At 43.3% G+C, this 26,699-nt stretch overlaps 1 protein-coding gene and 2 long non-coding RNA genes across 5 annotated transcripts in view; 1 reads left to right on the top strand and 2 right to left on the bottom strand.

Moving 5' to 3' along the window:
• Positions 1–468: 468 nt before the first annotated feature.
• LOC107308725 lies at positions 469–12,049 on the bottom strand. The gene is made up of 3 exons (XR_004306384.1): positions 9,912–12,049; positions 3,459–4,541; positions 469–3,135 (listed from the first exon to the last, which is right to left on the bottom strand). It is a non-coding gene; the product is annotated as an uncharacterized LOC107308725 (long non-coding RNA).
• A 1,941-nt stretch (positions 12,050–13,990) lies between these two features.
• On the top strand, positions 13,991–24,493 carry XRCC2 (X-ray repair cross complementing 2). Its single transcript, XM_015852860.2, has 3 exons — positions 13,991–14,146; positions 18,195–18,276; positions 22,478–24,493. Exons 1-3 carry the CDS (start codon positions 14,015–14,017, stop codon positions 23,191–23,193), a joined length of 930 nt encoding a protein of 309 aa, XP_015708346.1. The 5' UTR covers positions 13,991–14,014; the 3' UTR covers positions 23,194–24,493.
• The window catches only part of LOC107308764, a 38,234-nt gene continuing 35,743 nt past the window's right edge, over positions 24,209–26,699 (bottom strand). For all 3 annotated transcript variants that reach the window (XR_001552902.2, XR_001552903.2, XR_001552901.2), the window contains one exon: positions 24,209–25,476. This is a non-coding gene — a long non-coding RNA (uncharacterized LOC107308764). The remainder of the gene's footprint in view (positions 25,477–26,699) is intronic.

Here is a 26,699-nt window from a genome sequence, read left to right as displayed (position 1 = left end):
TATGCAATGTATGAGGGCTGCTCTGAAAGTAACGCCTCCTATTTTATGATGTTGGCCCACCACATCACATGTGGATGTTTCTGGTATGACAGTAGAGACTGAACCTTTCCATCAATATTCCATTACAACAGATGGCAGCAGAGGGGCAGTTTGACATGGAAGTGCGCATGAAGCAAACGTGCATCACTGAATTCCTCCATGCAAAGTGGCATCCATTGACGTCCATCAATCCTTGCTGAAAGTTTATGAAGACCAAACAGTGCGTGTGATAAAAGTGAGGTGGTGGGTGGTGCATTTCAGCAGTGGTGACAGCAACATGGAAGACAAGCCATGCAGATCTGTATGAGCATGGCATGCAGGCTCTTGTTCATCTCTGGAGAAAAAATACAGTTAATGGTAATGCCTATGTTGAAAAATAGTATTTTGTAGCTGAGCATATGATCTATCAAACAGTGTTATTGTGCTCTTTGCATCTGTTGTAGCTTCCGTGGAAGTAAATAAGAGGCACTATTTTCAGAGCAACATACATAGTTTTTTTTTATCAAATCTCAGATCCGCTCAAGTTTCGTGGTTTGGTAAGTTTCCCATAACACTACAGATAGATCTGTTTGTCACAGCAATGCTGTATGATGCCTCATCTGGGGCCCGAGATAGTTGTTTGTAATTTAGAACTGATTACTTCATTGAGACCATGAAGCAAACGAGATTGCTATGGTCTGATGTGAGCCAATCTTGACATCTTCCTGCCCAGCCTACCTCTATGTCAGCTAGACTAGTTTGAACAGGCAAATCAGTTTGTTTTATTGTTGTTGTTGTTTAATACATCAAATGAATCAACATATCAACAAAGCAGCAACATATTTTTCCAGTTACTAAATGTATTTGTTAATCAGCCAAACCAGAGACACCAGAGAGCCTGTCTGTGGAAACAAAGCCTTCAGTTCACCAAGTCACCACAAGAACTGTCACACACAACACAAACATCATTTTGATCTAATCAGGGTTTACAGAAACATTTATTGGAGCCTTACATAGCTGTCCAAAATCATGGAGATCCAAAGTACGTGTGACAGGATCAACCACGGAGATACAAAATGGGGTCGGACCAAGTCTTGCCTTAGGAGCAAGGCATTAGGCAGTCCCAAGCACCACTAAAAGCAGCGTTCCATTCCTCATCTCCAAAATCCCTGGTATTTATATCAAACATCTTTCCAAGTCTTTCCAAACAACTTTCCCAAGCAGCAGAATTGTTTTGGTTTGTTTTTTTTTTTAAAAAAGGCTTTGGGGGAAAATCTTGTGAACATTTCAGGTTGCAACAAGTCACCCACCAGAAGGGCCGTGAGGCTGCTGCTGGCACACAGTACTCGGAGGTAGAAAGCCAGCCTTCCACAAAAGCCAGGGGCTAATTCTCTCCAGTAACATTAAAATACCAGCACATTCTTTCTGCCAAGGGAGGAATGGGCTGTTTCCTCCAACAAAGGCTACCCCACAAAAAGATTCACAAAAACTGGAGCAGGAGTCCTGCTTTAAATAAATACATCTGGGGGGGCACTGGCTGATGGAATTAAGTATCCCAAAAATCTCTACTTGGACTAAACTCCCATCTGCAGTAAAACTGCAGATTATGAAATGTTTACTTGCATTTCACAGGCCATGCATCTAAAAGCTGCCACCCTAGTGCAGAGCACTCAGAGTTATGGTAGTTCTGCTGCCAGCTGCCCACTGATTTATGCATTTTTGCTTCTGTACCTCAAGCACCAGAAAGATTCATGCCTTCCTCATTTTTCTGAGCTGTTCAAGCCCAGTTGACATCAAAACTTAACATTTGTCTACGTGAGATATGAGAGAAAACCCATCTTCCCAACTGCTTTCATCTTCAGCTATTCAGCTAAATGTAATTTTCTCAAATACTCTTCACTATTCCTCCTCCCTCAGTCCTTGTGTCTCCACAAACACTTCCCTGCACTTAACCCCACTTCTTTTTTCTTTGGCTGTAACATGTATTAACTAACAAAGTTGGGCTTTTCCGTAAGTAAGAGAATTTTGCTAATGAATTACAAAACGTTTTGATGCTAATACTGTATAAAGCCCAAAACCCCACACTTCAAGTCTCCTCTATCTCAACTTCACCATCCCTGAAAACAAACACCTTCAAACCCACAGGTTTCACACAGAACCTCCAGATACACCAGAGAACAACAGGCCTGTTCTGCACCTGGAGAAAACTGCAAACATTTGCAAACTACTCTTGATCTCTGCATCTTAACGACTGGCAGCAGTGGCAGTGCAGCAGCGTGGATTGGGCTGCAGGTGATTAACCAAGTGGGTGGCACATCTCTGGATCTCTTCACTCCGCTTATTGCCCAAGCAAAGCAGATCAAAGTTAAATGTACTCACCCATGCTAGAAGCAGACCCTCAGATGAAGCAGACATTCGTGTCCACTCCACTGTTGTGTGAGTCCTTGCATACCAAACCTCCTCCTGCCTGCATTCCCACTCTGATAAGTTAAGGCTTGTAGCAACTCTTTAGGGCAGCACAGGATGAAGCACTTCTTGGGAACTTATGTGGGTGCTGCGCCTTGCTTCAGTTATGGGTTGTTCCTTTTTTTCCCTTCATAAATTCAGCTATCATTACAGTAGCTGAGACTATCACATGACAGAGCTGAAAATAAGAAAGGCTATCAGTAGGTGCAAGCAGTGATGTGTAGATGCAGTACTAATCATCTCAAGCTCTGACAACAAGAAGGTGGATATCACACACAGGCAACACAGGCAGATGCAATCAAGCAGCTGCGCCCTTTACAATAGAGCAAGTTTTCCATCTTATCAACTTATTGCAGACCCACAATTACTTTTCCACCCAGCCAGTCACTATAGCTTCCTCAGGAAAGGTATGGAATTGGCATGAAAAGAATAGGAAAGTAGAACATTTCTTACTGTCTGAAAAATGTACCTGTTTCACAGCTTTAGGGATGAAACATGAGATTAATGTAACTCAGGAGCTCAGAATTAGAGAAGATGGGGCAATAGCTTAAAGATCACCCAGCAGCCACATCTGCCCAGACACTACCTCATCACTTTGTAAACATGTACTTACAAAGTAATGGCTCCTTTCCCTGCCCAAAGCCAGCCCTCCTGGAATGACAAATGAATAAATAAATAAATAGGGGACTTGTTCCATATTATACTTATCTAACACAAGGCAATTTTAACATAAATAAGTGGACAAATAAAAAGCTTGCCTAAGTTTATGGCCAGAAGGCCAGAGCCTTCCCACTTATATTATGAGCAAATCCTGACTTTAGCCAATTTCAGGATACCCTCAAACAGTGTTTCAAACCACTTGCTATGACATCAAGTAGTTCTCGCAAGAGCTAAACTAAACTAAACTTAAAAAAAAAGAAAAAAAACAGAAAAAAATAGATCAGCTGCCACAGCACTTTGGGATGCGAACTTACCTGAGGTCTAGAAAAGAAGAACCATGATGAGCCCTTAACACTGTCTCTTAAAGTGCTGTGAAAGTTTTGTACTTCCTGCAAAGCTCCCTGGAAAGAAACAAATACCTCGTTATCTTAGTATATATTCACTCCCCTTTTTAATAAAGGGGAAAAGAAAGACCTAAGGAACTATCAGCCATTGAGCCTTATGGCTGCAATGGGAAGATCATGGAACAGATCCTTCTGAAAGCTGAGCGAGACAAGGAGGGGATGTGAGACCACACAGATGCCTGACCAATCTGATGGCTTTCTATGAGGGAGTGATGGCATCGATGGACAGAGAATGGGCAACTGATGTTGTTTACCTGGATTTGTGTGGGACTTTTGACATGGTCCAGCACATTCTTATCTCTAGATTGGAGAGATGTGGATTTGAAGGCTGGATAATGGATAATGAGTTCATTGGATGGCCAGAGGGTTGTGGTCAGTGGCTCTATGTCCAGGTGGTGGCTGGTCTGAGACCAGCATCCTTTAACACCTTTATCAGTGACATAGACAGTGGGATCAAGTGCGCCCATGGCAAGTTTGCAGATGACACCATGCTGAGTTGATAGGATAGAAGGAAGAGATGCCATTACCTCTCAACCCATCACTGTTACCCAGGAGAAGTAGGAGATGAGGGAGCAGCAGAAATACATGCCTCACTAGGATCAGACATTCCTAGGGTTCTCCTGTGAGGATGGATGGATGGTTCTTCCCCTGCTCTCCCTCAGCAGTGTTTCATTTGACAAATTTGTCTGTTTGTGGGTGTCTAATTCATTGTAATGGAGATCCACCACTGAAAACATTACTGTTCCCCAGCAGGGACACTGCCTGCTAAGGGGCGTGTTTCAAGCAAACACTGCCAGCATTTCCTCTAGTGAATCAGCCTTTGGGACTTTATGTCTCTGACTTTGTCTTAAGGCACTAAACAGCTTCTCACCTGAAGCAAAACTGCAAGCAGGCGTGCTGCTGCCTGCAGATTTCACACAGCCTCCAGCACAATTACAGAACCTGTGAGCTGCTCGGGTATATTTAGAATCCCACATTGTCACTACTTTCATCCTACAAAAGGGAGGGAAAAAAAATCAAAGAAGAATGGAAGCAGATGATAAATGCACAGCTGGAGAATGTCAGCAGTCACCTCCACACTGGTTGGGCCTGATGCACCTGTTGTTTAACAGAAAGGGAGCAGATAACCCAGAGAAAAGAAAATCAAAGTTAATTTCTACTGCCGTGGTCAACACACACTGTGTGTACAGTAGTCCATCTAGTCATACAAAGGTCACTGCATAGTCATGTGTCAGCAGAGATGCTTGTAATTAACGATTTAAATCACAGTTGTAGGCTAATCAGCTTGGATTGTAAAGGATCCCAAGAGAAAGAGGAAAAATATCAAAGATGCAGATAAAGTTGGAGCTCTGTCTCCAAAAGCTACTTCCACAATCACTCAAGCTTATCAGGGCTGCTTCCTCTTGGTTTGCCAGGCCCCTAATTTATGTCTATTAAAACCTTTGCAGAGCTGCTTGCAACCTTGCTGACCCATTTGTGTTCCTTTTCACTATTCCTAAGACTCCTCGTCTACCTAACTTTGTTTAATTCCTCAGAGGCACCTCATTTCTTGAGAAGTTGGAGGTCACTTGCTCATACACACTTTTAATTATAATAATAGATAAAATTACCCAGATAATACTATTTTTGCCTCTGCTCTCCCTTTTCATTTAATCCATGTGGTTGGGGACTACACTAGTAAAAATTTCATTTATCAGGATTTATTTATTTTTTGCTGAGAGCAAGAAGGAAAAGGGAGCAGAGATCAAAAGTCTGGGTATTTCATTTGGTTATTCTCAAAGTAACTATTAGGTTCACTTTGGTAGGGTAAAATACTGCAGTCAGTTGATGACTCCAGAGAACAGGGTGAAAAGAGCTCTTCTGAGTCACAATAACTCCATGACTATGTCTAAATAATTCAAAACTCAGTGATGTTATCCTTAAATTCAGAAAGGGGAGGGGAAGCAATTAGAAAAATAACCAAAACCTAACACCAATGTTAGTGATGTTACATTCAATTAGAAGCTGATCTTGGACTATGACCACAGCACGGTAAGATTCACTGCCAACTGCAGTGGTCTCTTAGAAGTACAGTGGCCTTTGTATATCCAGTGACCTTTATGAATGGCCTTAAGTCCTCAGACACCCTACTCTTGTTGCATAGAATCCTTGTTATTGGTTTTATTATGGCTGGTAGCTTGTGAAATGCCACATGAACACGGAGAGTCACCCAGTAATCAGCAGTCATAACTCCCACAAGTTTACTACACCTCCATAGAACCGCTGTCACATACTTTCTCCTCCATAAACAACTATTACCAGACCTCAGATCTCTCAGCAAGTTTGTTATAAACGTACACCATCAGAAAACTCAGGCCGTGACCGCTTATGTGAGTGCACAAATAATACAGTTGATGTAAAATCTAAATTATCTAAAATATATTTAGAATTCATTTTCATTCATAATATACTTGAATGCTCACTAAAAAATTTGCCACCTCAGTGAACACTCCTATCAGCACCTTACTGTCATTTGCAGAAAATCGAGTATTAAAATAGGTGTGAACACAAGCAAAGTGAATCCATTTAAAAAACAGAGAAATGCTGCTTATCTCAAAGTGGTATTTTTTTTTCACTAGTGCCTGAATACAGTGAATGTAGGAAATCAAAATACAGGGTGGAGTTCCCAAGCTGCAGGTCTGTTTTGTGCTGCCCTAACATAATATAACCCTAGATGTCTATTCAGCTTTACATACAGTATGAAGAGGTTTCCATCCTAGGGGAGCTCCACAATTTCAAAACCAAAAGAGCAAAATCTTGTACTTCAATCCACCAGTGAGCCAACAAGAACATTTCTTTTTCACGTCTCATTTCAGCTTTGTCAGTCAGATATTTGAGTACAATTAACTTCAAGACCTACAAAAGACCTTTTTCCACAAGACATTTGTCACACTGAAATCACTAACAGATGATGTCTCCAAAATCTACAAAAAAACCTTCCCCATTTTCATTCCAAAGGAGCCCTTGAGGAGCCTTGTTTACCACCAGCAAGTGGTGGTAAACCACTTGTTTACCACACCAGCCTGTATTCTCTGACAGAAGAACTACGGATCAGTCAGCTCTTGGTTGAGTCTGTTCTGTGCCCCTCCATCCTCATGGCAGAACCACAAACATGCCAAACAAACATGGACAAAGCACACTCTCTTTGCACCACTCTAGATGTGCAATCGCCTCCTAAGAGTTACTGCAAGTTGCTTTACAGAGAGAATCTCTGAGGTGCACGAAACCTAAGTCACACGGAAATAGCTTCCAAGTTTTACTAAATTTTACTTTTACTAAAGATGAGATATATTACATTTATCAGTCTTCCCTCATCTTTGTAGCCAGTTATCTAACCATAAATTTACCAACCAGGTTGGTCAAGCATGATTTACTGTTGGTAAATAAATCCATGTTCACTCATCCTTGTCATTCCCTGTCATTGCGCTCTTGTGTGTCTGGAAATGAATTCCAAGGGTATGTGCCCCATAAAAAGCATATCAAGCTTCAGTTGCAGTAGCAAAACTAACATCACACAACATCTAAATATGTTCAACAGACATTCAGGTATTGGGATTTTGTCTGCATTGCAAGCACAGCCAAAGAAACAGGCTGGCATTAGTGACCAAGCTCATGCTGGGGCTTGTAGGCACGGTGAAGTAAGACTGCCACAGTGAATCTGTCATCCACACTAAAGGCAGCCAGATACACCCCAGTTTTTTTCTAATAGATTTATTTCAAAGGTGATTCAGATGAAGCTGTAGATATCTCTTGGGTAAGCTCGCTACCAAGCCCCACTTTCAAGACAGTAGCCAACAAATGAGGCATCCCCTGAATATGGCCCGGAGAGTCATTACTGAGGTGAAAGTGTGGTCTAGCTTAAACAAAGGTTTATAGCCGTCTATAAAAACATACCTTTTCCTATTACTGTCGCCATCAGTTCTGACAGCTGTTATCTCTCTACTTATATTTTATGCTTCTTAATTCTAACACATGATGGCACTTTGCTTCCCAATATCCAATTGACATTCTTTTGATGTATCTTTTGGGCTGGTGCCTAAGCACATTTGCAAATAGTTTAGTGCTCAATTTAGGGCTGAATATATTCCCAGAATTCCTTTGGCAATCAATTATTTATTACTTACAAGTGTTAAGATCAAAAAGAAAAGAAATAGATGTATATTTCACACTGACAGGAGGTCCGCAGGGATTACAGAAAACAGAAACTTTAATGCTAAATTTGTGTAAAAAGGGTAAAATGGGGATTCCCTAGTCAGTTCTTAAAAAATAAAATGAAATAAAATAAAGAAAATGGCCTGGATTATTCGCTTATTCTTCCTGGGCTTAATCTCATGGTTTGAAATGCACATTTGAACTGTACCATTAGTTCTCTGTACCACAGGGGCAAGGTCTGGTTTGCTTTATTAAGCAGTACCAGTCGGCTTGGTCTCACTGTCAGCTACCTGGATGTACCTTTTAGCAGCACATCCAGTGTGGCATACATAGCTAATTAATTAACCTACTAATTCAATTCAATTGATAAGCCTAGGATTTGCATTAATTTTCTAGCAGGGCCATACCACTTGTATGAATTCTTTGCCACATTTGTAAAAGTTGAGGTTTGTAAGGGCAACGACATTTAAATAAAGGGGAACTTGCAAGAGCAGGATTTAGAAAGATCATCCATACTTTATCAATCAGCCTTGTAGAAATGGAGAACATTTTCTCAAATACGTTTGGCTGGGGCAAAATACGTATTATTCTGGTCTGTGGGGTTTGAGCAGTGATGGGGGGCAGAGCTAGAGAACTCAGAACCAAACTCCCCATGTAGTCACCACTGACTACTCATCTGTCTCTATAAATTGCATTCTCCTCTCTGTGAGTTTTTAATTTATTGCTAACTTCAACTGGGTCCCAGATCAGGTGCCAAATAAAGACAGCTTTTGTATAAGCAAGAAACATCCCTCGCCAGGTCACCAATACAAAACCAGTCCTTATCTGTGAGGCTGACTGCTACATAAGGCGTATCTGGCAGTTTCACAGCGAGCCAGCACAGAATTATTCAAACAGGACGGAAGCAGCAGCAGGAAAAGAACAACCTGGTGCAAACAAACAAAGAGGAATTCAAACTCAGCAGCACAAGCTGATAAAAGGCAACCTCCAGAAATAAGAAGTCTACTCATGAGTACATGTGAATGGCTGCACAGACCAAGTTTATTTATGATGTAGCTCTGTGAGCTGAAATGTAAAGCGGAATATCCAGCAACCAGCTCTGAAACTTCACAGCGGATGCCAGGATCTAGTAACAACCTGGGTTGTTTTCTCATGGCCAGCAGCCCATCTACCAATGGACTCAACTCTTTCCTCTTTTTTCTTTATTTTTTCCCCAGGTTATAAAGCAAATCTATCACCTTCTTTGAAGTCATTCAAATTATAACACCCTTGTAATTTAACCTGCTTATTTGTCACGCAAATGGATAAATTATACTACTGTAAAACTGAGATATATCTACAGAAAGTGGCAGCTCTCCAGGTAAAAAGAATCAGCCATCTGCTCTCAGAAAATCTAATAAAGCCCAGTGACAGATCACTTCAGTTATTGAGAGGAACTTGGAACAGTGGGGCAGGAATCAACCACATGAAACTGGAGGAGTCACACAACAGACAGGTTGTGCGTAACCTGAAAGGCACTCCATCATTTGCTTTGCCACCTGCAGATTCAACATCCACCTTAAGTCAGAACTTTCAAAATGGTTGTTGTTATTAATACCAGCTGAGACTTACTTACAACTCTGAGGTGGTCTTTAGTTCATCAGCCTTTGGGGCACTGAGCAGTACCAGACAAAGGAGTAAATGAGGCAGATGCAAAAATGAGACCTTTCTGTTTTGTCTTTCAGAGTGACTCTTCTGCTTAAGTGAGTTTTCAGATAGACAACTCGTCACATTTGGAGCAAAGGTGTTCAAGAGTCTGGAGGTTAATGAGCAAAACAACAGCTGACTTCACTACAGAGTTTAATTCAACTATATGAACAGTTTTCAACCTAGAAGATCCGTTTGGAGCTGGTTTGTGCCTGACTGTCACCCACACAAATCTTGCAAGGAACATTAAGTGACAATACACCAAAAATGATGAAGCTCGTGTTGGAACAAAATCTCTGTGATTGAAAAAAAAAATACTGCTTAAAGGAAGAAACATTTAAATTCCTGTTTCTAATTTAGCTGTTACCTAATTAAATATAAAAACTCAATGTATTTTAACCTTTTTTGCAAGCATCCTCACACACTCTACATTTCTCATCACTGCACTGGCTTTCTTTGTGCTTCTCCCTATTGTTTAGCTCTTACCTCAGGCCTTGTTCCAGGATGGGGTGTTAATTCCCTGGGCTGTCTCTGTACTGCAGACCAACTGGCAATTTAAGGTTAGGACTTCGTGTCTTAAAAAAAAACCAACAAAATGTTAATGTTTCTATAAACAGTTGACTCAGGTCTCTACAGCCCCAGGGCAGTGTCCTGCAAGTCCTTCCTTCCCCAGAACCCAACCCAGTTTCCTTCTGTTGGCTGAAATTAGTAATGGCGAGTGGATAAATGAACAAATACAAAAAGAAAAGATCGTTCTGCTTAAGGCTGCAACTCCACTTTAAATACCTTCCTCTCTAGCACCATCATTTTCTCTCTCAACAGTGAACGTCTTAAACACGTGCAGGGGAAAACCTCTCACTGTAGAAGATGTTCCAAATGTAGATGGGAAAGAGGAATTTTCTCCACAATGTGCACTTTATGCAGTCAGAGCTGCACACCCCCAGAGCCTGATCTTTCTGCTATTAGAAAAGTCATTGCTCTTGCTGCTGAATTGCTACATAAACAGTGCCTATGGCTCAAGGGGCACCCTCAGGCTCCCCACATGCCAAACAAAGGAAGACTAATTTTCTGCCTGTAGAAACAGGAGTGCTGGGGCATAGAGTCCCTGGATAGAATGATCTACTTATAGCCATATTGCATTAAGGAGGATTCTGTCTTAAGGAGGAGCCTGTAGTAGAAAAACAGAATAAGATGCATGTAGGATACTGTACTCCTGGAGTTCCCTATTGCTCAGGAATGCTGCAGATAAATATAAAAGAACATAAACAGAACAAAACAAAGCAGGAACAGAGAGTAGACTCCTATCTACCCTTGATGAAGCCAATGGTAAAGAGTCTTCCTGCATACCTAAGTTAATGTTTTTCTCTAGAGGAACAAGGTAAACACAGAGATCACTATACACATAGAAAACAAAAAAAGGCAAATGGATGAGAAATATAGTAGCAAGCTTGAAAAAAGATATAATATAGAATTTGGTGAGATGCCAGGTAGACAAAGATCTGGGTGAGGCGTGGGGTTGGTTAAAGGCTGAAACATGTAGAGTTGCCAAAACCTTGCTTTCTATCTGCTAAGAAAAGTAATGATAAATAACTGTACTGATACATAAATGTAAAAGCAAAACTGTGATTCTTTGTTAAGGCACAGAGCAAGTATCAATTTTCCAGATTAATAATGCCAGCCACAGTGTATTAAGCAAATGAATGCAAAGGTAACATAAGATAGTTACTGCAGTCTGCCCATCAAAATGACCACTTATTTGATTTACACATTTCTGTTGTTTACTAAACATATCAGGCCATTAAATATCTGGGTTTTTTACTGCTCTGATGAATTCAATGTTTTTAGCTTCACTTTCTGGAATATTTCTCACTTGATCTCCACTCAACTGTGATACTTCATATCGCATTAGATTGTAATACCAAAACTGTGTTCACCCACGCAGAGTTCCCATAGGACCCTACTGGGATACAGACAGTGGTTAGCAATGAGGTAGGAGTGGGTTTCAGTCAACTGGCATTTATGTGTATTTTATGCTTCTGAATTCAAACATGTTAAAATTAGTGCAATGGCTTTAATTAGAGGAGAACGGCAACAAAGAGGCTATAATTAAAAAAAAATAGAAGATCACGTGGTTGATGCAATGAGTAGTGCCTTTGTCATAACTCACAATGAGTCTGCTCTACTGTCGGGTTAGGTTCAATCACCAGTCAGCTTCAAGGACAATCACTTCTAATTAAGAAACCTTCTGAATACTTCCAGGGAACACGTCCAGACCTTTATGGTACTGTAACAACAGTCAGGCACACAACACTTAAGGTTTTCTGACCTCCAAATCTGCACTTCATGCTGTGTCCCCATGCAGCCATCCACGTTTTTCTTACCTCTTGAGGGGCACGGTTTAGTGGTGGGGATAGCTTGATGGTTGGACTAAGTAACCTTAGTAGTCTTTTCCAACCTTAACAATTATATGCCAGAGACCTAATCACATTCTTTGCTTTTGATAATTTTACATGTATCTACACCCAGGGAATAAGAAAGTCAACAACGGCTGTCCAAAATAGTACTTACTTCCTATGATTTAATGAGACACTGGACACTGACTTAGGTTGGATGTTAGGGGGAAGACCAGGTTGGACGGGGCCCTGGGCAACCTGATCTAGTACATGTGTATGTTTGGTGGCCCTGCTAGGCAGGGCATTGGAACTACATGATCCTTGAGGTCCCTTCCAACCCAGGTCATTCTGTGATTCAGTGATTGAGGACCTGACACTGAAAGTATTGCTTGGAATGAGATTCAACATGGAGGCAAGCGGCATTCAGCTAAAAACCTTGAACTAGGTGGCAACAACAGGGTGTTTTAAATTAGGAGGAGCGTACTTAGGGCTGAAAGAAGGTTGAAAGGGAAAACAAAGCCTACACATTCCATTTGAGGTTAGGTTTTTCTGATTCACGGTAGATTCAATCTCACTCCAGCAGAGACTCTTTTTATGTTGACAAACATCACTTCTTTGAAGAAACAAAGAACTCCACCAGCGGTTTCTCCTATCTGTAAGAACGTGCAGTATCACTGATAACCTCCCTCATCCCAAGGGGATGATATCACTGACGTCCTTTGATATGCAGATACAGGGAGTGGGATTGCTAGTTATCCCTGCTGGCTAGCACCCAGCCTATGGAAAACACAAACAGGTTCTCCACGTTTCCCCCTGCACCGCTGAGGCCAATGGGCCACTACCAACCACCAGAGCCTCACTGGGCATCGAGACCCACCCTTGAGTTGTAGTGAGCTGGGGGTTGGCCTCTTCTCTCGTGTAATCGATGATAGAACTAGAGGGAATGGTTTTAAGCTGCGCCAGGGGAGATTCAGGCTGAACATTAGGAAATATTACTTCTCAGAAAGGGTAGTCAGGTATTGGAATGCAGTGCCCAGGAAGGTGGTGGAGTCACCGACCATGGGAGTGTTCAAGAAACGTCTGGATGTGGAATATGATTTAGCTGGGAAGTATTGGTAATGGTTGGACTAGATGATCTCCTAGGTCTTTTCCAACCTTGATAATTCTGTGATTCTGTGAATACAACAGGCCACGTGAGGCCACCTCACTCAGAGCTATGCATGTAAAACATCCCAGACCCTTTTTAATACAATCCATAATTGATAGCTGGCTTCTGCAGGACTCATTTTGCCAGCGTCGGAACTTAATGACTGCCACGCAGATGAGTTTGCCCTGAGTCACCTCAACCAGCAGCCACTTCAGCACACAGCGTTCTGTGCTGCTCGTGTTTCCCTGTTAAACTGCGACGTGGGTCTTTAGAAGCCACAAGGATGGCTAAGGTTGTGAACACAGAGCTCAGCACTGCTCAGGGCCCTGACAGGCACCACACCCAGCACTACCAGCCCTGCCCAGGCCCTGCAGGCCGACCTAATGCCCACCTCCATCTCAATCACAGAACCACAGAATGACCCAGGTTGGAAGGGACCTCAAGGATCATGTAGTTCCAACCCCCCTGCCTGGCAGGGCCACCAAACATACACCGTTACTAGATCAGGTTGCCCAGGGCCCCGTCCAACCTGGCCTTGAACACCTCCAAGGACGGGGCATCCACAACCTCCCTGGGCAGCCTGTTCCAGGGCCTAACCACTCTCCTAGTGAAGAACTTCCCCCTAACATCCAACCTAAATCTTCCCTCTTTTAACTTAAAACCATTTCCCCGTGTCCTGCTATTGTCAGCCCTTTCCAAGAGTTTACTCCCCTCCTGGGAGTAAGTTCCCTTCAGGTATTGAAAGGCTGCAATGAGGTCACCCCGCAACCTTCTCTTCTCCAGGCTGAACAAACCCAACTCCCTCAGCCTGTCCTCATAGGGGAGGTGCTCCAGCCCCCTGATCATCTTCCTGTCCCTCCTCTGGACCCTTTCCAAAATCTCCATGTCTTTCAACATAAAACCAACGACCTGTAACGAGCTCAGCCCTTTATAACAAGAAACAAACATCTGCCTCCCAGCAGCGACCGCTCCCACGGGATCGCCGAGCAGCAGACTCGAACCGGCGACCTCACAGCGCTCAGCACCCACCCCCTAGGGCCGAACCACGCATGCGCACAGCGCCGCCAGGAGCCACGCAGTCCCGCAGTACCCGGCGGGCTGGAGCGGCGTGTGACGGAGCGGCGCCCCCTCCCCGTCCCGCCATGGGTGACGCGCTGCGGAGGGCGGAGTCGGGCACTCAGGTGAGGCGCTGCCCCCGCTCCCCTCACAGCCCCCGGGGCGCCCAGGGGGCGATGGCGGCTGCGCGCTGTGCCCGGGTGAACGGAGCGCCCGGCCCTGAGCCGCCCCCTGAGGGCGGTGCTGCGTTACCGGGCGGGCAGGGTCGGGCCCCGTGAGGGCGGTGCGTGAGGGGAGGGGTGGATTCCCGGCCGTATCGCCGCACCCGCCCGCCACCATCCGCCGCCCTTCCCCCTTCCATTCCCTTCCCTTCCCTTCCCCCCGCTGCCCTGGAGCGCGGCTCCAGGAGGGGGCGGGCAGCGCCTGAGGGGAGCGTTGGGCTGCGGGGCTGTGTCAGTAATATCTTTATGTTTTCTTCGCTCTCCTGCTCCCGATCGGCGCTGTGAGGGAGATGTGGAACAGATGGGGAAGGGCTGGTGGTGGTTGACGTGCTGTGCGGGTGGTAGAATCCTATTCTTCAGTTCGGTTTGGGGGCTTGTCGGGTTTTTCCTTTCCTGAAGTGTTTGTTATTCTTGCTTGTAATCAGCAAGTTGATAACCCAGAGGTTTGTGCGTTACCCTGTTGCAATATGCAGCACATAAAAGCATTGAAACAAGAGTGATTGTGATTACTGTGCGTTAAAATGCTGTTTTATTGTAAAGGACTTTTGTTCTTAAGGCCTTTTGGCATTTAAAACACTCACAGGTGACCGAACTTGAGCGAGGCAGGAACCGATGGCCATTGGGATGGTGGAATCTCACAGTACGATCACAGAGTCGTTAAGGTTGGAAAGGAACTCTGAGATCACCAGGTCTGATCCCAGCCCACCCCTCTGTGCCAATGACCACATCCCTCTGTACCACATCTGCACGTTTGTGGTGGTTGAGAATGAAGCTTTGTTTCATGCATGAGATAGACGTGTGTGCTTACAAATAGTCCGTAGGTTCGCTCGCAGCCCTCAGCAGAGCTCAGGTATTTCATTTGAATTCCTTTCACATTTTAATTAAGTCATATTTCTGCCAAGGCCTACATATGTGCTTGCCTTTATGCCTGGCTTTGTTGAGACCACAGAATCACAGAATGACCTGGGTTGGAAGGGACCTCAAGGATCATGTAGTTCCAACCCCCTGCCTGGCAGGGCCACCAAACATACACCTTTACTAGATCAGGTTGCCCAGGGCCCCGTCCAACCTGGCCTTGAACACCTCCAAGGACGGGGCATCCACAACCTCCCTGGGCAGCCTGTTCCAGGGCCTAACCACTCTCCTAGTGAAGAACTTTCTCCTAACATCCAACCTAAATCTTCCCTCTTTTAACTTAAAACCATTTCCCCGTGTCCTGCTATTATCAGCCCTTTCCAAGAGTTTACTCCCCTCCTGGGAGTAAGTTCCCTTCAGGTACTGAAAGGCTGCAATGAGGTCACCCCGCAACCTTCTCTTCTCCAGGCTGAACAAACCCAACTCCCTCAGCCTGTCCTCATAGGGGAGGTGCTCCAGCCCCCTGATCATCTTCGTGGCCCTCCTCTGGACCCTTTCCAAAATCTCCATGTGTTTTTCGTACTGAGGGCTCCACACCTGGACACAGTACAACAGATGGGGCCTCACAAGAGCCGAGTAGAGAGGGACAATCACCTCCCTATCCCTGCTGACCACCCCTCTCCTGATGGAGCCCAGGATCCCATTTGCTTTCTGGGCTGCCAGAGCGCACTGCTGGCTCATGTTGAGTCTTTCGTCCATCAGGACCCCCAGGTCTTTCTCTGCTGAGCTGCTCTCAAGGACCACTCCTCCCAGCCTGTACAGGTGCCTGGGGTTCTTCAGGCCCAAGTGCAAAACCTTGCACTTTAACTACTACTACAGAGGTGAGGGATCCCTGTCTGCTGCCTCAATGCTGCTCAGCTCAGCTGCTGTCACTTGTGTCAGAGCGTGGACAAACCCTCGTGTGCCGGGAAGGCAAATTGTTGGCTCCTTCTGCCAGCAACCCCATTGCTCACAGCGTGACGCTAATGAGGCAAGTGCCTTTGGAGATTCTGCTTCAGAACTCGGAAGTAAATAGGAGTTTGATAAAAACACAGGTGTGCTATCATCAGCAAATTACCATAAATTACCTACAGGAGGACTGCTCGGAGTGAGCACCTGGAGTTATTTAAAACGAGTGTATAAACTCATTTAAACAGTGACGGATTCGTATTTAAACAATAGAGATGCTTCTGCTGTGTGTTTCTAGTGCTGTGGCAGTAAGCTGAAGAGGTGATAGTTTGAGAAGAGAAAGGGCTCTTCGTTTCCAGATGAAAAAACAAGCCTGCAGGGAGTGTATTTGTTAGCGTAGAGATAAATGTGGGAGCAGCAGGCTGCAGAGATGTGTTTCCTTAGGGCCTTGTGTTGCAGCCCAGCAGTGCAATAGGGCTGGGAGCTGAAGGGCATCAGGAGCAGCAGCCTGTGGTGGTTTCCTGTCTCTGACAACTTGGAGTGCTGTGTGTGTGGGGCCAGAGCCCCGGCCCTGCTGCTTGGGGAGCTTCTCCTGCCATGGGCTGGGGCTGCTGCTGGGCTCTGGGTGGCCACCGCTGCATTTTGGATGCACACGTAGGGTCTCTAAGCATCTCTGTGTTCTTTATATATATCCATCCAGTTGTTTGCTTTGGCCAGGTCACAGAACCATCCTGGTTCTCCACATTCTCAAGAGTTCTTGGTGTGTTCTGTTTGCTGTGCAAACACTGGCAATGTGACAGGAGGGTCTGCAGGTCCCCAGCGAGGTCAGCCCCAACCATTCATGGCCCCTCGGTGGGACTGTCACAAAGCTCCCCTGGTAACATGGGGACAGGCAAACAAAGGTGAACACACTGACGTTTTGTTAATGGAAGAGAATGCTAAAATGTCAATGGAAATGCCACACTTAGATTCCCATCCTGACCACTTCGAGTGAATTCAGGGCCATTTAAATACGGCTTTATTCTGCTATTAAAGGCAAACACATGCACGACTGTTTAAACAGCTTTTAAGAGAATTCAGAGCAAAAGCTCCTTGATATAGCAGGGAGGAAAGTGAGATAAGGCTGAGTGCATTTAAAGCTTCTTGCTCGTGGCTTGGAGGAGGATGCAATAAAACCAAACAAGTTTGGTTTTGCTTAAAGCTCTAACTCAATAGGAGTGGCAGCCCATGAGAGTCCTGCACAACTTTTCAAATGAAATGTGCATGTTTTTACATATAGTATGTTTTACATATAAGAATATAAGCATGTTTTACATATAAGTGTGCAGTGAGACTGTCTGGGGAGTCTAATGATTGGTAGTGTTTCCCCTCAACCAATAGCGTGGAGGTGATGGTTGTTACAATCTTCTGTCCTTTTGTTCTGTCTAATGCCTGCACTGCTCTATACCAGAGGTAATCTCCTATGAGGAAAGGTTGAGGGAACTGGGCTTGTTTAGCTCGGAGAAGGGAAGGCTCTGGGGAGACCTCATTGTGGCCTTCCAGTACTTGGAGGGAGCGTATAAATAGGAGAGGGAATGGCTGTTTACTTGGATAGTGATAGGACAAAGGGGAATGGTTTTAAACTGAGACAGGGGAGGTTTAGGTTAGATGTGAGGGGAAGTTTTTCACCCAGAGGGTGGTGATGCACTGGAACAGGTTGCCCAAGGAGGCTGTGGATGCCCCATCCCTGCAGGCATTCAAGGCCAGGCTGGATGTGGCTCTGGGCAGCCTGGTCTGCTGGTTGGTGACCCTGCACATAGCAGGGGGTTGAAACCAGATGAGCACTGTGGGCCTTTTCAACCCAGGCCATTCTGTGATTCTGTGATAATCCCTCTTGTTTGTCTGCCTGTGCAGCTTTTTCATTTGTTTTTCTATTTCTCCTTTATTTCTCTCTATTTCTCTCTGCTCCTTATTGCCACTGGACCCGTGTTTGTACGGATGGAAACTTGTGCTGCTGTACTCCACACTGTGGGTTTGCACATGTATTTATGAAAACGTTTTAAAATAGAACAGTCATTGATAACTCCCTGTTGTTGGAATCCTATGAAAGAGATTCCCAAGCTCCATTATTTTGAGGTAACAGTGTGTCTCTTCTATCTTTTTGTTAAAGCTGCTTGCACGCCTTGAGGGCAGAAGTTCTCTGAAAAACCTTGAACCTAATCTGTTTGCTGAGGAAGGATCACCTGGTCATGGTAAGAATGCAAAAACATCAATGTAAAAGTTGTAATGAAAGAAATTACTGAGCTCAATGGAAAGGAGCACACCCAGTAATTCCTTGATTATCCACGACACGGGGAAATGGTTTTAAGTTAAAAGAGGGAAGATTTAGGTTGGATGTTAGGGAAAAGTTCTTTACTAGAAGGGTGGTTAGGCCCTGGAACAGGCTGCCCAGGGAGGTTGTGGATGCCCCGTCCTTGGAGGTGTTCAAGACCAGGTTGGACGGGGCCCTGGGCAACCTGATCTAGTAAATGTGTATGTTTGGTGGCCCTGCCAGGCAGGGGGGTTGGAACTACATGATCCTTGAGGTCCCTTCCAACCTGGCTCATTCTGTGATTCTGTGATCTGTGACATCGTTGGACAGCTTTTCCAGATTGTGAAATCCCATGGATTTACAATGGGAAAGGCTGCTCTGAGCACACAAAGCTTGGAATACCTGATAACAAAGGCACACGAATCACAAACTGAAAGGCTCATGCTGTGAGGTACCACCGTTGTTGAGTATCTATCTATCTATCTATATGAATGAATGAATAGACTTAATATGAAAAGTGTGTGGCTGCAGCAGTTATCAGCATACTTGTCTGCAATTTGGATTGCCACAAATTATAGCAGGTTCAGAAGAAATAGCAGCAAAAGCAATAAAAAGAATCAAGGTAATTGGATGAGGGATGATGCTTAGTCTACAAATGCAGTCTCTGTGAGACCATTTGCGAATTGTTTTGCAGCACTTGGGACTACATTAAGAGTTCAGCAATATATGATTCCTACCCACAGAAGTTTCAAATGTGATATAACATAGACAAAGGGCAGGGAAATATTGGTAAGTCATTGTGAATGGAGCAGAGAATAGAAGGTGATTTAAATACTCTCCATTCTGAATTGTTTTGTTATCCACAAGAACCCTGAAAATGGTGTACGCTTCTAATGGCTCCTGAAGTTTTATTGTTGGGTGGTTTTAGTTTTTTTTAGATGAAATAATCTTTTTTTCTTTTTAAAAATGCAGGATTAGAAAACGCTGTATTTCGGTCTATTTTTGTACTTCACATACAAGAAACAAATGTTCGAGACTGAATGGGGCATATCCTAGAAGAACAGCCTATGAGAGGCCTCTCCTGGGGGCCAGTAATTGCCCTCACTGCTTCAGTCAGCAGGGTTTTATAGTTCCATTCATAACATATCTGCTTTGATCTTAAAGCTCTGTGGGTTGTTCAAGGCTGTCCAAACACCTTTCCAGAACCTTCGCTCTGAGATGGATGGGAACTTTCTGATTTCATCACTGTTTTTTTCCCTGTGCCGATACATTCACTGAACTTACAAAGCGCTCCTCTTTTGCTTTTAACCAATGGCATGAATTATTATCTGTGCTGGTCATGCTTTTTGGCTGACACTAATGGAGTTGCACAATGTTAACAAAGATCTTTATATATATGGACTTCACCTTTTATTATATTTTTACTTTGTCTTTTAATACCGCAGTCTATTTATTTATGAGTTCATGTGTGTTTTTCCACGTGCATTCTCATTATCCAGTCCCTGTAGAATATCTGCCTGTTTGTCACGAACTTTATTTTTAGTGGGTCTTTATGGAATACTGTAACACATTGCCCATGAACAAATGGTGAGATGAAAGCTATGCAATGACCTAAATTTTTCTTCCCTGATGGTATTTGAAACAAAGCAACATAAATATATATAAAGTTTCAATAAACTATACAAAGGTTACATCATAGTTAAGTGTTCATAACACGTGTGTCAGAATATTATAAAATAGGAGCTGTTAATAGAGGTACTGCTGTGATATTCCCGTCACTGTTTCCAATTATGATGGAATTGTATATTTAAGAACACACGTGTGTTAATTACATATCATTACATAATATCATCTGAGCTCTTCTGGAATAGAGCAAAAATGACACGAGCTTTAAATAAGCTTCCTCTAAAGCCAGTCATATTTCTCCCGTGCCATTGGCATGAAGGTGTGGGTGTCCATATAAAGCTCTGATGTGCAGCAGTAGTTTGACACCCAGAATTAATTTGGAATAAATATTATGCCTTTCTACCCCACTTACAAGCAGTGCAGATATCAGTGACAGCTTCTACACAGTATGATAAATTATTAACTCAGCAACTTCAAGGTATTGGATGGTACGAGACCTGCAGTGCTATTGCTGTGTATTCCAATAGCCCACTTCACAAACAGACTGACCAACATTCAGTAACGTAATGAGTACAGAAAAGTCTCTGGACTCTTCTGGTTCTAACACAGAACTGATGGCTAGGATGGAGCATGGCATTTTGCTCTAAAGTAGATCAGTGTTATATGAATACTGATGTTTACGCAATGTCATTTAGCTTATCCTGCATAGCAGTGGTGCTGTTCAGTCTGCCCATCAGGCCTGTTGTGTTTTGTCTGTAGTTGAAGCTGTAGGAGCCCAGTGGTGTGTTGGGTTGGATGTGCTGGGTTGCTCCTTAAAACATACCTCTTCAATTTATCAGTGCTGAATTTCTTGTCAAGTAATTGTGATAATCCACCTTGATCTGTCAAACCTTCCCAGCCTAATTTAACCCAGTACATTTGTTTTTTACATGTTCTGCCAAGCTCATGGAACATTCCTTTACTGATACTGCTAATGTCGGGCAACACGAATTCTAATACAACAATTTCCCATTCTCTTTCTTCCATGTTAAAGTGTCCATTCCTACTCAGCCTCTCAGGCTCATTCCATCCTTTGAACAGTACCTCTATACTGATCCTCCCTTCAGAGTGCTTTGACGTTAATGGATGATGCTGGTCCTGATCCCTCGCTTTCCTCCATGACCTATTGTGAGAGATAGTGTCAGTGGCTTTTTGAAAACACTGCTGGCCACACTTCCTGCACTGCTGTGTCATCATTTGTCCGCTCTGATCCAGAAGGATGAATTTCTCCTCCTTATCTTACTGTAGCAGCCTGGCCTCTAATTGAAGGAAACCCTACATTTATAGTTACTGCTATAAATGGGTTCTGCTTTGCATCAGTTCTTTCTGTGGGCAGTCCCTTCAATAATCACGAAGGCACAGAAATCCCCTGCTCCCTTGAGGTTTTCTTATAGCCCAAACTGTTATTCTATTCAGAGTATCAGCATAACTTAAGTGTTTTGGTCAAACTCCAACCTGAGTGTGCATCTGAATTTGTATACCAGCACCACAAAAACTCCCCATTGAGCTTATAAGTTTTACTGAGCCTGTTAATTTTGTCCAAAAAAGGCCCCTCCAGTGTTCTGCGCATGGCACATCTTTCATGTAAAGTTCCATAGGAGATAGTAGAGCTTTTGATAAAGCATTTTCGGGTGCGTGAAGTCAAGCATTTACTACACATAATGATTAATTTGCATCATTACAAATAGCAAGTCAGATTTGTCCACTGCTGCTTCTGAAAGGACATGGAGTTGCTGCATTCTTTGAACGTGTGTTGTGTGAAGGTAGATCTAACAGTCTATATTGCATGTTGGCCTAAGCCAGCCATTGACCTGGGTTCAGCAATGCCATTGGGGGCAACAGAAAGCTTGTGCTGAAGCCAGTAGCAATTAGAACACACAGTTTGCTCCTTAATGACAGATACCTTACACAATTGTTCTAAAAGATTTCAACAGACTTGAGCTGTGGGGGCATGACCTACGCAGTGTGTTTAGGACTTCACCCTTTGGGTGTTATAATTGCACCAGGGTTCTGTTGTGTCACCAGAGCAATGTATGTGACACAGCAAAGAGGTGACTGGCTGCACATGGTGAAGTTGGATATTGCAACTTCTGAGCAGGAAGAGAAAGTGAAGATTAATGGCATAGGAAGTGTAGTCATCTTTCATCTCAAAAGTGGGGAGAGCCATTCAGAACAGATAAGGAAGGATTTGGGATGCAATCCAGCTTTAAAAGTAAATTCTAAAGTACCAGAAATGCAGGAAAATGAGGTTGCAGTGTTGGATTAGCAGGGAATTTCAGTAGGGAAGTAGGAAGTTTTTTTACTTCAGAGGCCTTCATTGACAGTTTTATTTTCTCTTGATAGATGCTAACTATTATGGCTTCAAAGCTTTCAAAAATGCCTTTTCAAATGAGTGGAGTAGTGAATATTGGTTCCATAAATGCCGAAAGTTGACTCGGAGCCCACATGTGACAGCTTGTTTCTTTGTTTATGAACAGGAGATGTCATTGAATTCCATGGTCCAGAAGGAACAGGAAAAACTGAAATGCTTTATCACCTGATAGCCCGCTGCATCATTCCGAAATCAGGAGGGGGACTGGAAGTAGAAGTCATGTTCATTGATACAGATTACCACTTCGATATGCTTCGTCTCGTTACCATTCTTGAGCACAGATTGGAGCAAAGCACAGAAGAGATGATGAAGCGTTGCCTGGGAAGGCTTTATCTTGTGAACTGTAATAGCAGCACCCAGTTACTTCTCACTCTTCATTCTCTAGAAAACATGTTTTGCACTCACCCCTCTCTCTGCCTTTTGATTGTAGACAGCATTTCAGCTTTTTATTGGATCGACAGAAGTAACGGAGGGGAGAGTCTTAACTCACAGGAGATGAATCTGAAGAAATGTGCAAACTTTCTTGAAAAGCTTGTGAGCGAGCATCACTTAGTCCTGGTTGCCACAACACAGTCCATTATGCAGAAATCTACAAACTCTGCAGAAAGCTTCTTTCCTTTAAAACTTCAGCATGAAATTGATGCAGACTATCGGCCTTATCTTTGTAAATCATGGCAACAAATGGTGACCCACAGGATATTTTTCTCCAAGCAATTTAATTCTGGCAACAGCAAAGGTTTTACACTCGTTTCTTGCCACCTCAAAAAAAACCACGTAACAAAACGTCCATTTAGTATTGCAGAATGTGGAGTTCAGTTTTAATTTCGGTTCATCTTTGAAACTTGTGGCAAATCTCGGTGCTTAGGCCTGATTAGCTCTAGGTAGGTGTTAGTACCTTCTAAACAAGCTGTTTGTTGCTGGGTGATTAAGAACTTTTGTCACTGATGTCTTTAACTCAGAGAAGGGCAGAAGGCCTTAACGTTTATTTAAATTACTATGGATGTTCAGTCTCAGGTAGTGAGAAATGTTGCTATTATTTGTACACGCTTAATATGAAAAAGAAATTAAATCAAGAAAATGATAACTGAAATCATTTTAAACTCCTGGTGTCCTTAATTAATGTAACCTCTTCAATATGCAGTCAGATGCACTGACTTCATTTCTGGGTCTTATACTTTTTAATCCTGTTCTTCCAATGGACGGAAATAGAAGCGTAGTTATCTGTGGGGTAGACTGCGAAAAGGCCAAGTGTTCTCTTTCCAAAAATACAGGTCTGGGTTCATTCCCAGTAGCCAAGGGCACATGAAATGCATCCACAACTGATTTGTCTTCACAGCCTGTCAGTAGTAATCCTGACCACAGTTCACTGATCTCACCGTCTCTCTGCTGGCATTATCATATGCTCAGAGAAACAAGGATTTCAGGTGTTTCGACCTTCAGAAATTGCTGGTTTTGAAGAATCTAAAGCTAGGACAAAAATGGAGGCCTGATTTCCATAAGTGAAGGATGAACTGAAGACCCAGCTCTGGGTACCTGTGAGTCTGTGCTGCGTGCGGCAAAACGGTTCAGTCTGACAATAATGAAGTATGGCTTATGGGTTGGTTTGGGTAGTGTTCTTTTATTTTTTTAATCCAAAGACAAATTTCTTTCCTCCTCACCCTCATTATTTCCTCCCACTTCTTTCCCTGCCTCCGTTCTCCTTAAGAAATCCAGGAATGCCATGCCTCTGGTCTTTACCAATATGTATTTGCCTCATGCAGAGCATTTGTGTGCAGGATTTGGCATGCAACGTGTTGCAATTTTGGCAAGGAAAATTCAGAACTTATGGGAAATGCCCTACAGTTCTGGCAAAGAGTGCCATATTATTTATTAACCTAGAGTGCCCTTCGAAAGCTTCAAAGTGCTTTACAAGAAAGAAGATTGCACACAGTACATTATTTAATACAAAAACTTACATTAGCTTACAAATTTAAATGACTCAAACAAAGGGAAACATTTCTCACAGCAATATTCGTTCAGTCATGTTGCACAACACGTTTTATAGCTTAGATAGAACAGATTATTAATCAAAATGCATATTTAAGAAATATTCTGCATAGTATCTTTTCGAGAAAGATGCCTTTAAAAAAAGCCTATGGTTGAGACTCTCACCTTTTAACTTGCTGCCTCCTGAAGCTTGCCTTTCCAAGCTGAACACGCACCTGAATTTCCAGCTGTATCTGGATGGGCTTTTGGATCCAGACCTCTGTATGTGGAGCTGGGAGTGCATATCCATACCCCTGTATATGGAAGCAGGCATCTGCATGGTGTGGACAGATCTATGTGAAGATGCTGAGCAGCTCTACGTCCTTCCAGCACAGCGCCCTGCCCAAAGCAGAGCAGGTGGGAGAGGTGCCAGGAGAGTCACTTCTCACTGGTGGATGCTCCTGGCTGTCAGCAGTGGGGCTTTGGGGAAGCTCAGTGGAACACCCATGGTTAATGGCAAGTAAACAAACCTATCCTTCATGTACTCATCCATTTTTAACTTCATTTCATTTTGAATTCCATCACTTTCACAACGGATTCGGTTTAATTATTCTGTGGGAAACCATGGGGTTTTTTGGTTGTTTTTTTCATCTTAAACCTCCTCCTCTGATCATTTCTTTGTGTCTTTGGTTTTTTTCTTGTGAGGCATAATAAGCGAAAGTTCCTTCTGTAACATCTCCGCAGTGGTGATGATTTTATCAACTTTGTCATTTCACTCGTGCTTTCTTTTCCATCACTCATTTCAGAGCTGGTGTGAGTGCACAAAGACAAGAAAAACATACAACTGAAGGACCCCATCTAGAGCAGACCAGAATTCAATGCCTTAGTAGGAGTGGGCACATCCACCGTGAATTACTACACAGACATACTTGCATGTCTTATAAGAACAATGAGATGATGCAGGTAGAACTACAGAACTTCCAGATGTAAAAATGAAAGGGCTGCATCATTTCCACTTTCATAAAGCCAACAGTTCCCTTTCCTATCAGAGCACAGCGCTGCTGAAGATGAACTGCTTTCATAAAATCATGCTTGTTGAAATATCTTTGAGCAGCAGTGGAAATGTTCTGGCATCCCCATCTGGAAAAAAAAAAAAAAAAAAGCTTTTATAATATTCACAATGTAGTTCATATTTTGCATTGCACTATAAAATAAATGCCTAAATTGAAATGAAGCCAAAGTTCTAATTGATTAAAAAGCATTCAGCTCAGGAGATTTGGGAACTTGATGTTTATTTTGACTTGGAATGCAGACAGATTTTGGTTTCTTTAATTCTCTGCTGATTGTAATGATTTCAAGATCGTGGGACCTCCGTGTATCCCTGTGCACCTGCAGGAGGGGCAGGCAGAACACCATCGGGGAGTGCTCCGACCTCACCCTCTGCCCAAACTGTGCTGTTTAGAAGAATGAACCTTTAGGATGAGAATCTAAAACAGATGCTGCCATAGAGAACCAGTGGAGCAGCAATTTTGTACCTTAGTTATCCATGAGTGTTACAAATGATTTTTGGCATGTTTTTAATGGAGATTTTTCCCTTCCAAAGTCTCCTTTTTCACCCAGACCTTCGTGCTGCCCAGTTCCCAGCCCACTGTGCGACCTGCAGTGCTGCTGCCAGGCAGGAAGAGCTTTTTGGTGCTCCAGGCTGAGCAGCTCCAGTTGTTGGGATCTGCCATGCAAAAGTACCACCGTGCATTGAGTGTGAGAAAAGAACATGTGTACCCTCAAACTCTAATTTATCCAAGTATTTCTTAGAAATGAGAACCCTTTCATGTCAGTGTCGCTGTGCTTCAGCTGGATGTTGTATTATTGAGGCTTTTGTAGTTGGAGGAACTTTTAATATTTCTCAGAATTTTGTTCGTTGCTTCATTTGCAACACTGAATTAAAGCAGCGAGCGTAAAATGAAGAGGAACAAGTTGGACCTTTTTTCCTCATCCTTTTATAATGAGAGAATTCTGTAGCAAAAACAAATTAAGGCCTTCTGCGGGTTTTATATTTATTTTAAAAATAAACCCGGATTTCTGCAGACAGCTGTAAAGTAAAAAGAGTGATTTTTATATTCAACCTTCTTTTTTTCAATCAAATAAAATACAAGTAAGAGTTTGCTTGGTGTAAGTTTCTACTTGCTCATAAAACTGGAGTTTCCTTTCACTTACGTATCTGGTGCCAGCCACTTAAGTTTCCATGGAGCCTGGAAATGGCAGAAGGTAAAGGTTCTCGAGTGGAAACGTGCCCACAGTTGTATTTTTACTGGAAACCAATGGACAAAGGCAGAAAGCAATACTGTTTGGTGGCTGCTGGGCAT

Source organism: Coturnix japonica, chromosome 2, assembly GCF_001577835.2.
Source record: "Coturnix japonica isolate 7356 chromosome 2, Coturnix japonica 2.1, whole genome shotgun sequence".
Taxonomy (NCBI): Eukaryota; Metazoa; Chordata; class Aves; order Galliformes; family Phasianidae; genus Coturnix; species Coturnix japonica.
The sequence above is the reverse complement of the archived record's forward strand: the minus strand, read 5'-3'. Positions and strand labels throughout refer to the sequence as shown.